Source organism: Pseudonaja textilis, chromosome 2 (genome assembly GCF_049901715.1).
Source record: "Pseudonaja textilis isolate UNSWEBS1 chromosome 2, rPseTex1.2, whole genome shotgun sequence".
Classification (NCBI taxonomy): domain Eukaryota; kingdom Metazoa; phylum Chordata; class Lepidosauria; order Squamata; family Elapidae; genus Pseudonaja; species Pseudonaja textilis.
The window spans coordinates 99202926-99217343 of record NC_141991.1 but is presented as its reverse complement, the minus strand read 5'-3'; the positions used below and the strand labels follow the sequence as shown (position 1 = coordinate 99217343).

Below are 14418 nucleotides of genomic sequence, written 5' to 3'. Positions count from 1 at the left end.
TTGATTTTTTTTTCTTCATTTTCCCCATTTCTAATTTTTAAGCTCAGCAATATACAACAGGAGTATAGCACATATAAAATAATACTAATAATAACATCAATATTGCCATACTTGGTGACAGCAGAATCAACGAGAAACAATTTGAAAAAAATCACCAGATATCAGGACTTGAAAATCGAACTGCAGAGACTCTGGCATAAACCAGTGCAGGTGGTTCCAGTGGTACTCAGCACACTGAGTGCTGTGCTTAAAGACTTAGACAAGTACTTAAAGACAATTGGTGCTGACAAAATCACCATTGGTCAGCTGCAGAAGGCCACCTTACTGGGATCTGCTCGCATAACTTGCCGATACATCACGCAGTCCTAAATGCTTGGGAAGTGTTCAACTAGTGATTTGTGATACGAAACCCAGCATAGTTATCTTGTTTGCTGTGTGCACTGTTGTTCTTTGTGTCGACAACAATAACAGTAACAGTAACAGTAACAATAACAATAATATATTCACTCTATAAAAGCTGGCAAAGATAAAAGAGTATACCTATGAAGAGGGAATAACTGTGATAAAAGAGCTAAAAAAATAAACTGTAGGGATGAAGGAACTAATGCTAAATCCTGGGCTGTCATGTTAGGGAGAGAGAAACTTATCTTACTTTAAATGGATCAGTTGTGGAGGAAACCAAAAGGAAATTTTGTGAAGTAGTTACTGTCTTCTGCATGATAATCAGCACTGTAGACTTTATGACCGAGTTTACCCCACAGCAACCAGAGGGAAACTAACTGATAACTAACAAATTATCAGTAACAATATATCTAAGAAGTAAAAGTGGGTAAAGAATCAAATAATTATACTAGAATCCAATTTAAACCTTGGTTTGATTGTTTAGGTATGGAATACAAAAAATTAAAGTTTACTGAGCCTTCCGAAATAATATAGGATATAATAGACAAACAAATGGAAACATCTTATGAAACTTTGTTTTTGTACATGACAATGGCAGCAAGACTTTCACATGCCCAAATGTGGGAGGACTTATAAATACCTACAATGAAAGAATGGATGGTGAAGCTGGTGGAATTGATGAAGACGGCAAAATTGAAAAGAAAACATGTTGACAAATGTTATTTCTACTTGGAAATAATTTTGGACTGTTTGAAAGAAACTGAAAAAATGGAAAAGTTGATTGGGGGATTTGTTTATTAGAATTTTATCGGACTATGGAAATAATGTAGACAACTGTTAATCGGTGTATGAGTTTGATGCATTTTTAATTCATAAGTACTGAAGAAAGTCAAAGGTCATTCTTTTTCTATTTTTTTTCTTTCTTCCTGTTTCTTTTTCACACTCTATTCTTTTTTTCTTTGAGCTTTTTCTTTTTTCAAATCTTGCTTTTCTGTTTGCCTAGAATTTAACTTTGTACTTTTTTTGAAAATCAATAAAGGTATATATATATATATTAAAAATAATATTGGACATTAATGTTGGAGTAATGATATGTGAAAGAAAATATACCAAGTCTTAACTGATAAAGAAAAAGAAGAGGTAGATGTGTCCAGCTGGAATAAGCTAGACCAAAGTTTAAAATTTTTCTGATGATTTGCAGCTTGTTCTGCCTCAGAACAGAAACTAATTACACTAAAAACACTTTTTTCCCCATTTTACTCCTTTCCGTGATCCAAGTTTCTTTATCCACATATTTACCCGCTTGTATCATAAAGCAACTAAATAATAGTAAACCAACAAGGGGTGGAGAAGACTAGAAGTTGGCTCAGTGCATAAAATCAAACTTAGATTGGTGAGATTCTATCCTGGCAACCTTATTTACTCACATGGAGCACTATTTTCAGATGCCAAAATAAACATTATTGTAAAGGAACAGAGATATAACCCTGGGGAAGATATGAAAGGACAGTTAAGGAAGGTCTGGGAGAAAGATTACATTGTCTAAGATTGAAAGATTGAAGGAATTCAAAATAACCCATCTTGACAACAGAGGAAAAAGGGAAGATGAGGATGGAAATTAAAATAGAAGTAATACTGAGGAAGGAAGATGTCAGAAGCAGCAGAGCTGGAGCAGCAGAGAAGAGGCAGTGGCTATGACAGCCAGAACCCCAAGAGGTGACTCAAGAATCAGCCAAAAGCAACTGGAAAAAGGCAGCCCAAAACACAGTTGAGAGAAAGGGTGCAAGTCCAGGAAAATAGAATCCCAACTGACTTTAGGGGAAGCCAAGTTCTGGAATAGTGAGCAGTGCTGACAGAAGGAGCCTTTTCCGAGGCAGACAAAAAGCTGCAGAAGATAGCCCAGGAACTGGCTTTTCATAGGAGCACTTGTTTCTGTTCACATGGAGGACACTCAGGTGCTGATATTCCTTAGAATATAAAAGTAAGCTTTTCTATTCTTTCCTCCCCGCCATAACTATTTTAAACTCTTGAGAATCCACAATAGCCCTGGAGTCTAGTAGAATAAAAAAGGAGCAATACAACAATCAATGTAATGGGCAAAGCATCAAATGGAAAAGGAAACACTGAGAGGGCTTATGGGGAAAAGAAGGGAGTGTTTGCTGCAAGCAGGCAAATTGCTAGGAGGCAGAGGCAGATTTTTTTCCCCGTTGTTTTCCTTCCCAAAAGCTAGGTGCATCTTTTGGTCTGGAGAGTCTTATAGTGCAAAAAATATAGTACTTAGGGGTTATCTTCCTTAACATGAAATTGTCAAAGTAAAGTAATGTATGCACAAAAAAGGGGGCAATGCAATAGTTCAATGTGCCAGCCCCAGAGGAACAAATGTGCCGTTGTTTTAAAACTCTTTAAAACAAAAAGTGCAGTTTAGGACTTGAGACCATTAAAAGTAATTCAGAGTATATTTTAATAGCAGTATTTTAAGTCCCTGCTATGTTCATGCACTTTTGCACCTCAAAATTGATCTTCCTGCTACAAAGACACATGCACAATCTTGTTGTTACTGTATTGGTTAAAAACAAATTGAGCAGAAAACTCTTCCTTCGTTCATATTCTTCTTGGAGGGAGAGCACAGATATGGCTTTACATTTTTGCAGGTTTTCAGCTCAGTATCTGCTTCAATGGGGTTATGAAAAAGGTGTATTTGAAGATAAAAGAAGATGCATTTGACCCCAACCTACAAAGACATTGTTGCTGCTATTATACAGCGGGCTGTGGAGAGGCAGTTTCAGTGAGGTTTTTCACAAGCTAGATTCAATGTTATATTAGCTATGGTTCCAAAGGGGAAATAATAATAATGTTGCTCAGTGCCTGCTTCTAAGGATCAAAAGAGTCAGTTTCACACGTTTTTGTTCATTGTTTCACATACTAAACTTCGCATTCTTCATTAGCTGGTCAAGTGGACTGGCCAGTTGAGAAAAATATTTTTCTGGTAGAAGAATGTTCTCTTGAAATATCTAAAAAGCTTTATTTGTTTATGAAATGTATTGGCTGCTCATTTTACCACAGGATAATTCAAAGCAACAAAAAATGTTGCCAAGTTATTCTTAGTTGCAATTTCTGTAAGGATAATGTAGGTTTAATACTAGAACTGTCAAATCAAATTACTGTAATTCATTAGTATTATTACAGATGTGTTAGTTTGCTGTGTATCCTACAGTACATATTTCTATATGTTATATTATATTATAAATTTTACATATTTACATATGTATATTTGTATCCTATAACAATCTTGGGCAGTAAATAAAAATGCTAAACTAAATTAAACTATTAGCTGAATAAACCAAACTTCCAAGAAATTATTTTTAGCTTTTCTGTCTATGTGCTTTTCATACATTCTATTTTAATTAAAAGCAAGATAATCAATTTGCAGCAATAATAATAATCAATCATATTTCTCAGTAAACTGGGTGGTGCATGTTTTAAAATAGGTCATCCATAGTGTATTAAAAGAAGCTGCAGTTTAGGCAATCATAAATCACATTATTAAATGGTGTGAAGAAGAAGACTCCACTGAATTTTTTTAAAATTCAGAAAGAGCTAAGATGTACAGAAGTTTTAAAATAAATAATTACTATTATATAAAAGGGGGAAGAAATACCTATTCCACAGAACAAAAAAATGACTGCAATAACCCTGAATTTCTTTCATGAACTGATAATATTACAATGTGCATATGATACCACAGAAATATTTACTTTTTTGTGCATTCATTCATTTCTAGACCATATTTATAAAGCCATCTAACTCACAGTGACTCTGGGTGGTGTACAGGTTACATGTTAAAAACTCAACCTTGACTGTAAAACAGATCAAAGATGACAAAAATAAGGGACCAGACTTATCCTAAATATTACAACAGCAACCCAACAAATATAGAAAGAGGCCTTGATTCAACAGAAAAAACTGGCCTTTTAGCAGCATATTGGTTTCTTGTTCTTGCTTTTTTTTTAACCTATTTACATTTTTATTTTGCCAAACTGCAAACTGACTCTTGGAGAGGATATGGTTGAACACCGCCAACATAATTTGACTTAATTGCAAAATCTAGCCTCCTTTAAGCAAATACCACAGTCAAAATAATAAATAGTTCCCCAAAGAGAAAGCAACCTACTTGGAAGACGTTGGAGAAATCCCTAAGATTGAAGTTGTAGTGAAATTTAATCGCTGTTGGGAGGAATGTGGCTGCTATTTTCAGGTGCAGAGCAAGAGCCAGATGTATTAACTGCTGGGATGACTTCTGTAAGGCTGCAGAGAAGTTCCCCCATTTTAGATGCTGAGTTAGGATAGTACTGTAAATGGTAGAAAGAGCATCTGCCCCAGGAAATGAGAGGGCAAACACACAGAAGTGGCGCTGCAAGAACATGATATAAAAAAACAAAACACAATACAAATCAATAGGCATCATACAGAAGAGAAAGGGTATATGTACTGTATATATTGTGATCACATAACCACAATTCTGGTGTTTGGCAACCATTGTACATTTACAACTATCCCACAGGTACATAACTGCCATTTGCAATCTTCCCAGCCAGCTTCTGAGAAGCAAAGTCAATAGGAAGCTAGCAGCAGGTCACAAGTAAGGGTGATGTTCTCTCTTAATGACCACAGGTGACCTACTTAACAACTGCACCTGGGACTGTGAGGATGCTGTCACTAAGTGAGGCAATCACAATATTTTGCTTAATAACTATTTCACTTAGAGATGGAGTTGCAGTGATGAGGACTTTGCATTCATTGCAAGGGTTTGAGTGGGGAAAACCCATGTGGTGCTGTCCATGGTACTGAAATACTGTTATTCTTCTCTTGGAACTTATAAAGTCATATCCCAAATGGCCTAAACCAAAGGCAGAGAAATATGGTTTACTGATGTATTAAAGCAATATAGAAAATAATCGGTTAATTCTATATAAAGGATGATCATCCCAGAAAACTACTAATTTCTGCTGGCCACTCCATCCCATTCCCCTCTTATCAAGCCTTTAGTTTTGACTTGTGACAGATAAACTGTCCCATCCCTGTAGCTTCTCTTTGCTTGGGCACAATCTAATCAAGCATGAAAAAACTGGTGGCAATTAACAAAACCAGCAGTGTTCTAGATCAGCAAGCAATACCTGCAAACGTGGGTTGATAGTAAAGCTGCCTGCAGTGGGATTCATGCATGACACGTACTGCACATTCGTGATTTCCTTCAGGGACAGCTTGTTTCTGTCATACCTTTGCCAGAAAAAGAAAAAAGAATGCATCATCCCAATCACAGATTATTAGTCAACAGCAGTGTCCCTGCCAAGCATTGCCAAGTCTGAAGCAGCATGTTGGAGGAGCACAAGGCACCTGCTGCATCCCAGCTGTTTTCAATTAATATTCTAACAGAGACTGTACAATTTGAGGGCAGGGGGGCTGGATGAGGTTAGAATTCACATATGTTTCCATTACATCAATGCATTCCATAATGATCGTGATTCCTCTAAAATCATGCATATCCACGATGAGACCAATTCATTAAAACCACAGGTTACATTCCATTCAAAGGGCAAAGCTGGTAGGAAGATTGGGGGTGGGGGAAGAGCTAAAAAGAAGCTAATACATCCCAAAGAAAAAGGGTGGATTGCACATTCTATAGTCTGCAGTGTTTGAATAAAAACAAGAAGTTTTATTGGGAGTTTTGCATTAAATAAAGAACCTTACCATGGGTGTGTGTGAAGAATTCAATCTTCATGAAGATTGAATCTTCAAGGACCTGACTACATCTCTTGGATTAATGTACAGTTCAAACTTAACTAGAGTATCCATCAGATTTTAATAATGTCCAAAGACTGTGACATGATTCTTACTCATGTGTGTATAGAGAGGGGTAGAAAACAAACTGGAGGTATAAATAAACTTATATAACAGTAAATCAGAGGCAAAATCATCATAACAACTCTGAATATTTTTGTTTGATTTTATGTTTGTTTGTTTTTAATGTAGATTGGGTGGAAACAAAATACAGTTCAGTGTAAATGATCTAGATCCCTAACCTACCAATGCCCATAGTCCAGATGTTGCCGCATCAGTGTATGAGGCTGGACTGTTCCATAGGTGTCAACTTCAGGCATATTCATATCGTCAATGAAGTAGATGAGTTTCTTTGTTCCAGGAGGACCATAATTCCTTCCAGCCTTTTTTTCCAGTGGCTTCTCTAGAACAGCTATGAGAAAACAAAGGCTCTGAATTTTTACAAAGCAAATTCTTAATATAAACACTGTATTGCCAGGCTGCCAGTTAACCTATTTGAGCTATAAGGCACCTATGTAAATATGAACAAAAGAAACAACATTCCAGTATCAAGCCTGTTGATGATTGGATCACATCACATACTTCCTCACCAAGGAAGACTTTCAGCCGTACAGAAGCCCATGAAAAGAGAATCATAGAGAAATAAAATACTGGTTAATAGATTGCAACTGTATACAAGAACTGCAGGAAAATCATCATAAATCTACAGTTCTGTAGTTATTATGCTTAAAATTTTGGACAAGAACAAATACAGTAACAGTAGGTTAATAGGGATGTAGAGTGATCCATCAACCATATTTTTTTATTAATGCGCTAGTTTCCTATCTTATGAATACTGTCAAAAATTAGAAAAACTGGCTATCTATCTCTAAGTTGGTGTCTTCAAATAGTCATCTATACATTCACAAATATAGAGTTTGTATCTGCATAGATGCTTTTATCATGAACATTTCATAGCTAAAAATATTTTGAGCAGGAAGGTTACCCTACATTGTATGACTAGAAATCTTCATCTTAACTTTCCTTCATTTCTAGAGGTCAATACAGCAGTCAAAAGAATGCAACATATTTACTCAAGACGGCATCTGCACAGAAGTGGGGAAATGAATGCACAGATAATGCATAGGTAAACCACCTGTTACTATTTTTTCATTTTGATAGCACACACACTGGTTTACAATGGTGGAAAACTTCCTTTATGCCAAAAAGAACAAGATTACTCAAGCAAAAGAACTATTAAATCTAGCACAAACAAAAACAGATGAGACAAACACCACCCTACACAGGGTTGAAATGAGCAATCCCTGGAACAGAATTACTGATGTTGACTTTATACTAATGCTGAAGGTAAGTGTTCAGTTAATGAATATGATATTGTAATGGCTTCTGCTAACCACTTAGGAAATCACTGGGAGGAGACCAACACCATAACAATTTCAGCCAATTTCTTTGTTTACTCAGAGTGACTTAAGTTGTGTTTAGAGCAGAGGTCCACAACTTCCAGTCCGTGGACAGCATTAGGTGTCAGCCAGGGGTGGGATGCTACCGGTTCTGCCCAGCTCTATAGAACTGGTAGCTCTGAAGAGCAGCAGACACCAAACCGGTTCTGTGTTTGCTGCTGTTTGGCCCACCTTCTCGCCCGGGCTCTTACTTGTCCTTTATTTCCTGCTTTTTCAATCTCAGCTGCTTTGTGCGACACAGCTGAGGTTGAAAAAGCAGGAAAAAAGAGGCTTTCCAAATGCTGTGCACCTGTGTACAGTGTTTTTCAGCTGTCTGGGTGACACAGATAAAGGGTTTTTTTACATGCAGTGTGCAAAACGTAGACACCGAAACGGTAGTAACACCGGTTGAATCCTGGTCTCAGCATGCCAGAAACCGGGCTGTGCAAACAAGTTAAGCCCCATCTGTGAGATGCAGGCAGCAAGTGAAACCACACCCTCTTCGGGCTCCTGGTTTAGAGGAAGATTTCTTCTTCTTTTTTCCCTCTTCACCATTTAGACTTCTGTAAGAGGCCAGTGTAGGAAGACAGGGATGTTTGGCCAATGCAGAATCGACTAAGCTAGATTCTTCTACCCTATTTGTAACTGACATGACAGCTGTGTTAGTTGTTAGCAAAGAACAAATGGAGACAGTTCCCCAGTTACTGACTAGAGCTCGTTCCGCTGCTGGCAATGCTGCTTCCCCAAGGGAGCTTAAAAAGACACAAGCAATTTCTCCTCATGTGTTCAGTGAATGTCTGAGAAGGAACCCGGGCACCCCCAACCTGTCCTTCTTCTAGAAATAATAATAGAGTGACAACTAGTGGGAATTTACTACCAACTAGGTGTATGTGCATATCTTTATTATCCTAGTGCAGGGTTGTCAAACTCCTGGCCCACAGGCCAGATGCATCACACACTGGCCATCCCCTTGTGTGGTTTAGCCAAGGGAGAAAAAGTCCCAATATGTCACATGACGCTGCTGTGACGATGTGAGCATGACACCCCTGTCCTAGTGAAATGAAAGAAATTCCTCTCCAAAAAGCAGAAAACCAGTAATTGATACTAATTGACATCTAACTAAGGAAAAGGATAGGTCCTTAGCTTTGTTTTTCAGACAGTTTACAATGAAAAGTCTATATGTTCTCCATAGACATTAAGAAAAAGCAGTTTTTCTACCCATCAAAAGGGTGGAAGGTTGCTAATGCAAGGAACATATCCCATAACGACACATAAACCCCAGAACAACAGTGATGCAGGAGTTAAGGTCTTTAGACTAGGACCATGGAGACACGTATGTATTATTTATCAAATATGCAGCTCATCTCACTGATGCAAGTCTACTCATGAAAACTCATGGTCCATGAGTTTTCAGTCAAACCTTCTAACTGGTTATTTTGACATGGAAAAATTGGAGGAGGAAATGCCACGTATATATTTTCCTTTATGGAGAAACAGAGAAAGGACCCGCCCTAATGGAGCAAGCAGTTCAAAGAGGTGGTGGGAAATTTTGTACTTCCAGACTTGCAAGATTCTGTTAACGTAGCTTTACAATAAAGTAGATTTAGCTCATTTAGTCATGTTTCCTATCTGGTTTACCTGGGAGATCTGACATCATTCTAAGTTTTTCTCTCTAGCTGTTAAGTCACTGGGGAGGCAGGTCCTGCCTTTCTTGTCTGATTGTTTTCTAGGCAACTTCTTTTCCTCTCTTCTTTCTTTAAGGTCATCCTCACACTCCATTACAGTCCTTCATGGAGCACTGCTATTTTGAGAAGCAGCCTTAAAAATTAGCATCATATTTAGCTCCACTCTTAGGCAGCATCCTTAAATGCAGCCATTCTAAAATATGGGTTGAATATCCAAATTTGCTGTATATTCTGTCAGCGGAACTAGAAAAAACTATCTGCTCATCCACAAAAAAATTGAAGCAGGATAGGGATAGGATAAGAATTAAACAGCAGAGAAGAAAAATCAATTCTAAATAAGTTAATAAATCGTTTTTACCAAAAGGGTTACAATTATCAGTGGCGTAACAATTTTACAGATTCTTGTATAATTCATCCAATATACAAACATCTCAATTCTGGCTGCTGAACTATATGTTGACTTATCAGAATCATTGATAAATGAAGAAAGGCCTTGGATCTAATGGCAAACTGCCTATAGGTCTGTTGAGCAATTACTAGTGACAAGCTTCTGTTATACAACTTTCAATTTCATTTCGGATATAGCGATGCATTCCAGGGACACGTTATTTCAATTTGACAAATGCTGCTCTGCCAAAACCTGAATAAGCATTCATTTTATCTGAATGGAAGTTTATCCTTCTCCAGGTTAAAGAAATCAATGGTTGTAAAAACAGACTGTTTTGTTTTATTTCGCTTTAAAAGTACTGAGTAAGCATCCAAGCAAAAAGTAGCAATAATGAAGCCCTGAATGTCTGGTCTATGGCTCCATGTCAGCAATGCTGCCTGGAAATGGACGTAAATCCAATACGTTCCCACAAGCTTATTAGAAGATCCAAGGAGGAGGTTTGGGATAGATACATTACTTTATTGCAGATGCCAAGCAGTCCTGATTAAGTTGAAGTTATCTGAGAACCTAACTCTCCCTATATGTCCCAAAGTTTAAGTCTTGGGTTTCATTTGCCTTTCTTGCCATACTTTTCTGCATAGAAACCTGTGTTTACAAAATGATTTGAGTTTGGTGGCACAGTGGTTAGAATGCAGTACTGCAAGCTACTTGTGCTGACTGCCGGTTGCCAGTAGTTCAAGTCTCACCAGCTCAAGATTGACTCAGGCTTCCATCCTTCTGAAGTGGGTCAAAGAAAGACACACATTTCCTTGGGGGAAATATGCTGACTATGTAAACCGCTTAGAGAAGGCTGTAAAGCACTATGAAGCAGTATATAAATCTAAGTGCTATTGCTATTCCTCACTTTGAAAGGCAAATATATACAATTATTTTCAACTTTTTGTGAGTTTGAGCATCATGCTGCTTTTTTAGACATAATTCTGCTTCTGCTATCCATTATCTAAATGTATCACTTTCCCATACATTTCACCATTACTGCTGTTTTGATATTAATTCTGCCTCCTGCCCCATGTAGTACATATTCATGTATAGATGACAATATCAATATATAAATTTTCATCATAGAGACATGCACTAGATTATATTATTTCCAATCAAGATACATGCTCCAAAAGAGGTGTGTCTATGTGTGGGTGGGTGTATGGGTGTGTATGTATATGAAAAAGTTCCCATCGCACATACATGTTAGTCGTTCCCAACTCTAGGCAGTACTCATCTCCATTTCAAAACCGAAGAGTCAGCGCAATTTGAAAACATCTCCATGGTCATGTGGCCAGCATGACTAAATACCGATGGCGCAGGGAAAGCTGTTACCTTCCCATCAAAGGTGCTACCTATTTTTCTACTTGCCCTTTTTACATGCTTTCGAACTACTAGGTTGGCAGAAGCTAGGATAAACGGGAGGTCAGTCCGTTATACGGTGCTAGGAATTCGAACTGTCAAACTGCTGACCTTTCTGATTGACAAGCTCAGCATCTTAGCCACTGAGCCACCACATCCCCTATATATATGCATGTGTGTGAGTGTGTGTGAGTGTGTGTGTGTGTGTGTGTGTGTGTGTGTATTGGTTATTTGGGTTTTCTCCCGCATAAGATTGGAAGTATCTAGGCAACGTTTCGATGAAGTCTCATTCATCATCTTCAGGACTGTGTCTTTGGCTCTGTGCTTCTCAGAGTAATATGAGCTTGCAGCTGCTGCTTCATTTAACTGCTAGTGGGGGTGTGACTTGATTGGGTGGGGGCTTGGCTGTGTTCTGATTGGGTGGGCATGTGTTCTCATTGGTTGGGGGTTTGGCTGTGTTCTCATTGGTTGGAGGGGTTGGCCGTGTTCTGATTGGCTGGAAGTGTGTTCTGTCCAGGTGGGGGCTTGGTTGTGCCCAGGTTAGTCTTAGTTGCTGGGGGATTTGAGCTGGTGAGCTGTGATTCTGCTGTTTGGCTTCGCGTTCATAGTCGTGCTGCATCTTCCTGGTGGGTTTCTCTCTGATGATTCTGTGGCTGGGGTTTTCTATAGTGGCTAGGGTTTTGGTGCCATTGAAGTTGATGCTATGACCTCCAAAATAGCAGCCATCCTTAGAAACCCCAAAGATAAAATTGACCTGGAAAACCAAGGCATATACAAAGTCCCCCTGTGCATCATGCCCAGCCACATACATTGGACAGACCAATAGAAGAATAAGTACCAGCCTAGATGAACACAAAAATGCAGTCGAAAAGCTGGAACACACTTCCTCACTAGTCCAACACATGGAAGCCACAGGTCATAGCATCAACTTCAATGGCACCAAAACCCTAGCCACTATAGAAAACCCCAGCCACAGAATCATCAGAGAAGCGATAGAGATTGAAAAAAGACCTGAAAGCATGAATAGAAGAGATGATTCCACTACACTGTCAATCATTTGGAAGCCTGCACTCACAAACAAAAAAATATCCACACCACTGGCCAGGCAAACACCTGGGCACAAACAGATCCCCCCTGATATCTCCAGCTCAAACACAGCCCAACCAGGCACCCAGATGAAATCTAGCTTCCTAACAAATGATAGCCGTCCATTTACCCGGAGCCAAGCTGCACAAAAGGCCTCCAATAAAGGAACACAATGTTGCCAGCCAATCAAGATACAAAAAGAGCCACAAAACAGACAGAAGATATTAGAAACACCAATCAAGCAGAACACAGCAAACTCCAAGACCAATAAACACAGACCAAGATTCCCAACCAATCAGGATGAAGAAAAAACCATTCTGACACAGCAATAGGCTGCCCCAAATTTAAAACTGAAACAACTGTGGGGGCCTGACTCACAGACGGACACAATACAGAAGCCTGATGATGGCAAATGAGATTCTGCCGAAACGTTGCTACAACTTTAAAAGCACAACTACAATGACGTGGGAAAATACCTGAACGAAGATGAATACCATACATAGGTACATACATACATACATACACACACACACACACACACACACACACAGACATATATATATACACAGACATACACATTCACACATACACAAATATATATATATATAAACTGAACTGAACTGACAGAACTGAAGACTATATTTTCTGCCATACTTTAGCAAAAACCCTAAAGCTAGAAGCAATCCTGCAAGAATACAATATTTTCAAATATCTGCATCTGAATTTCATGATGAAGGCAAACAATTAAAAAAGATTTTATAGTTTACTTTTCACTACACTGATTATATATTTATAGGTTATTAAAGTGCTTTTTGCTTTGCATTTAGCATCCCTGCAACATATCTGATTTCTCAGGTTTTGACAGCTTGGGGCATAAAAGAATTTGAAACACTGGGTGAAAGCTGACACCTCTGTCTGCAGAATTTTCTCCTTTCAACAACCTAGCACCATGACAATTTTGAAATTTCTGGAAGTGAGATACGGTTTTCAAATAAGCATTTAATTAGAGCTTAATTAACATAGAAAACAACCCTTTTAGAGTCTTAACAAGTGTAGAAGAGATACATCAAATTGAAATGCAATTACTGAGAGATTAAATGACATGTTCGTGAAAGCAGTGTTTTAATTTGAGAATGCGCCTCACAATAATATCATAAGCCACATGTCTAGCACAGACCCACAGATCTCAATTATACAGGAATAAACAGTCACTGTATTTAGAGTTATTAAGCATCTGCTGTGTTTCCTAGAGGCGGATGGGCTGTGGAATTCTCCACGGGTAAATTTAATTCATGAAGAAACTTTGCAAGGAGGCTCTATGGCCTTTTGCAGGATTTTCCCTGACTTACCTTACGCTTGGCAGCTAATTGCTTCTGGAAGTCTGCTGAGCATCATAACCATGTTGGATAATATAAACATTCTGTAAAAACTCCTGAATGTCACACAAACCATCCTTCCATTTTGGCTTAGTTATTTGCATTTTTTCATTCGTGCTTGCTTGCATGGGCTTAATATCCAAGTCACTTAATATGTAGAGACCCAGCAAGGATCCTTGTGCTGTTGCAAAGATATAACAAGCATCTTTCACTGCTGCTTATAAGAAAGGCGGAATGGAAGAAGGAAGTTCTTTAAAACACAAAAGTAAGAGAAATTTTCTCAGCTACAGTCCTGTGAGTTGAACAGAATTTTAATAATTGAATCCTGAATCCAGTGGATGAAGACAGTGCTGACTTAGAAGGTTGAAGGATAACACCGAATCTAGGAAAATACAATTTCTAATCCTAGGCCGCTATGCTCTTTTTCCACTGGCCATTTTTTCCAGCTGTTACTCCCAATTACTTTATTTCCACCCAGCATTCGTGCATTTGAATCTCTCTCTCTCTCTCTCTCTCTCTTTCTCTCTCTCTTTCTCTCTCTCTCCCTCCTTCCCTCCCACCCCTCTCTCTCCCTTGTCAGAGTAATTTAAACAAAACATAATTGAATGCATTGGTCTGTGACAGAATAAAAGTATTTACAAGAGGATTGTTTACAGGTGAAGATAGTACAATTTAAAAAAAGAATACTGAAGAAAGATGATGAATTTAGAAACAAATTTCTGGTTGAAATATTACACAAAATCCTATTAATAATAAGATTTATAGGAGTTGTTAACAAAAAACCCTTCCAAGTATAAAAGTAA

At 38.2% G+C, this 14418-nt stretch overlaps 1 protein-coding gene across 1 annotated transcript in view; it reads right to left on the bottom strand.

Moving 5' to 3' along the window:
• DNAH9 (dynein axonemal heavy chain 9) overlaps window positions 1-14418 on the bottom strand; it is a 221432-nt gene that overhangs the window by 126134 nt on the left and 80880 nt on the right. Inside the window, exons 39-41 of the mRNA XM_026696149.2 lie at window positions 6487-6652; window positions 5577-5679; window positions 4574-4813 (exon numbers count right to left, since the gene is read on the bottom strand). Coding sequence (XP_026551934.2) covers window positions 4574-4813; window positions 5577-5679; window positions 6487-6652 — 509 coding nt within the window. The remainder of the gene's footprint in view (window positions 1-4573; window positions 4814-5576; window positions 5680-6486; window positions 6653-14418) is intronic.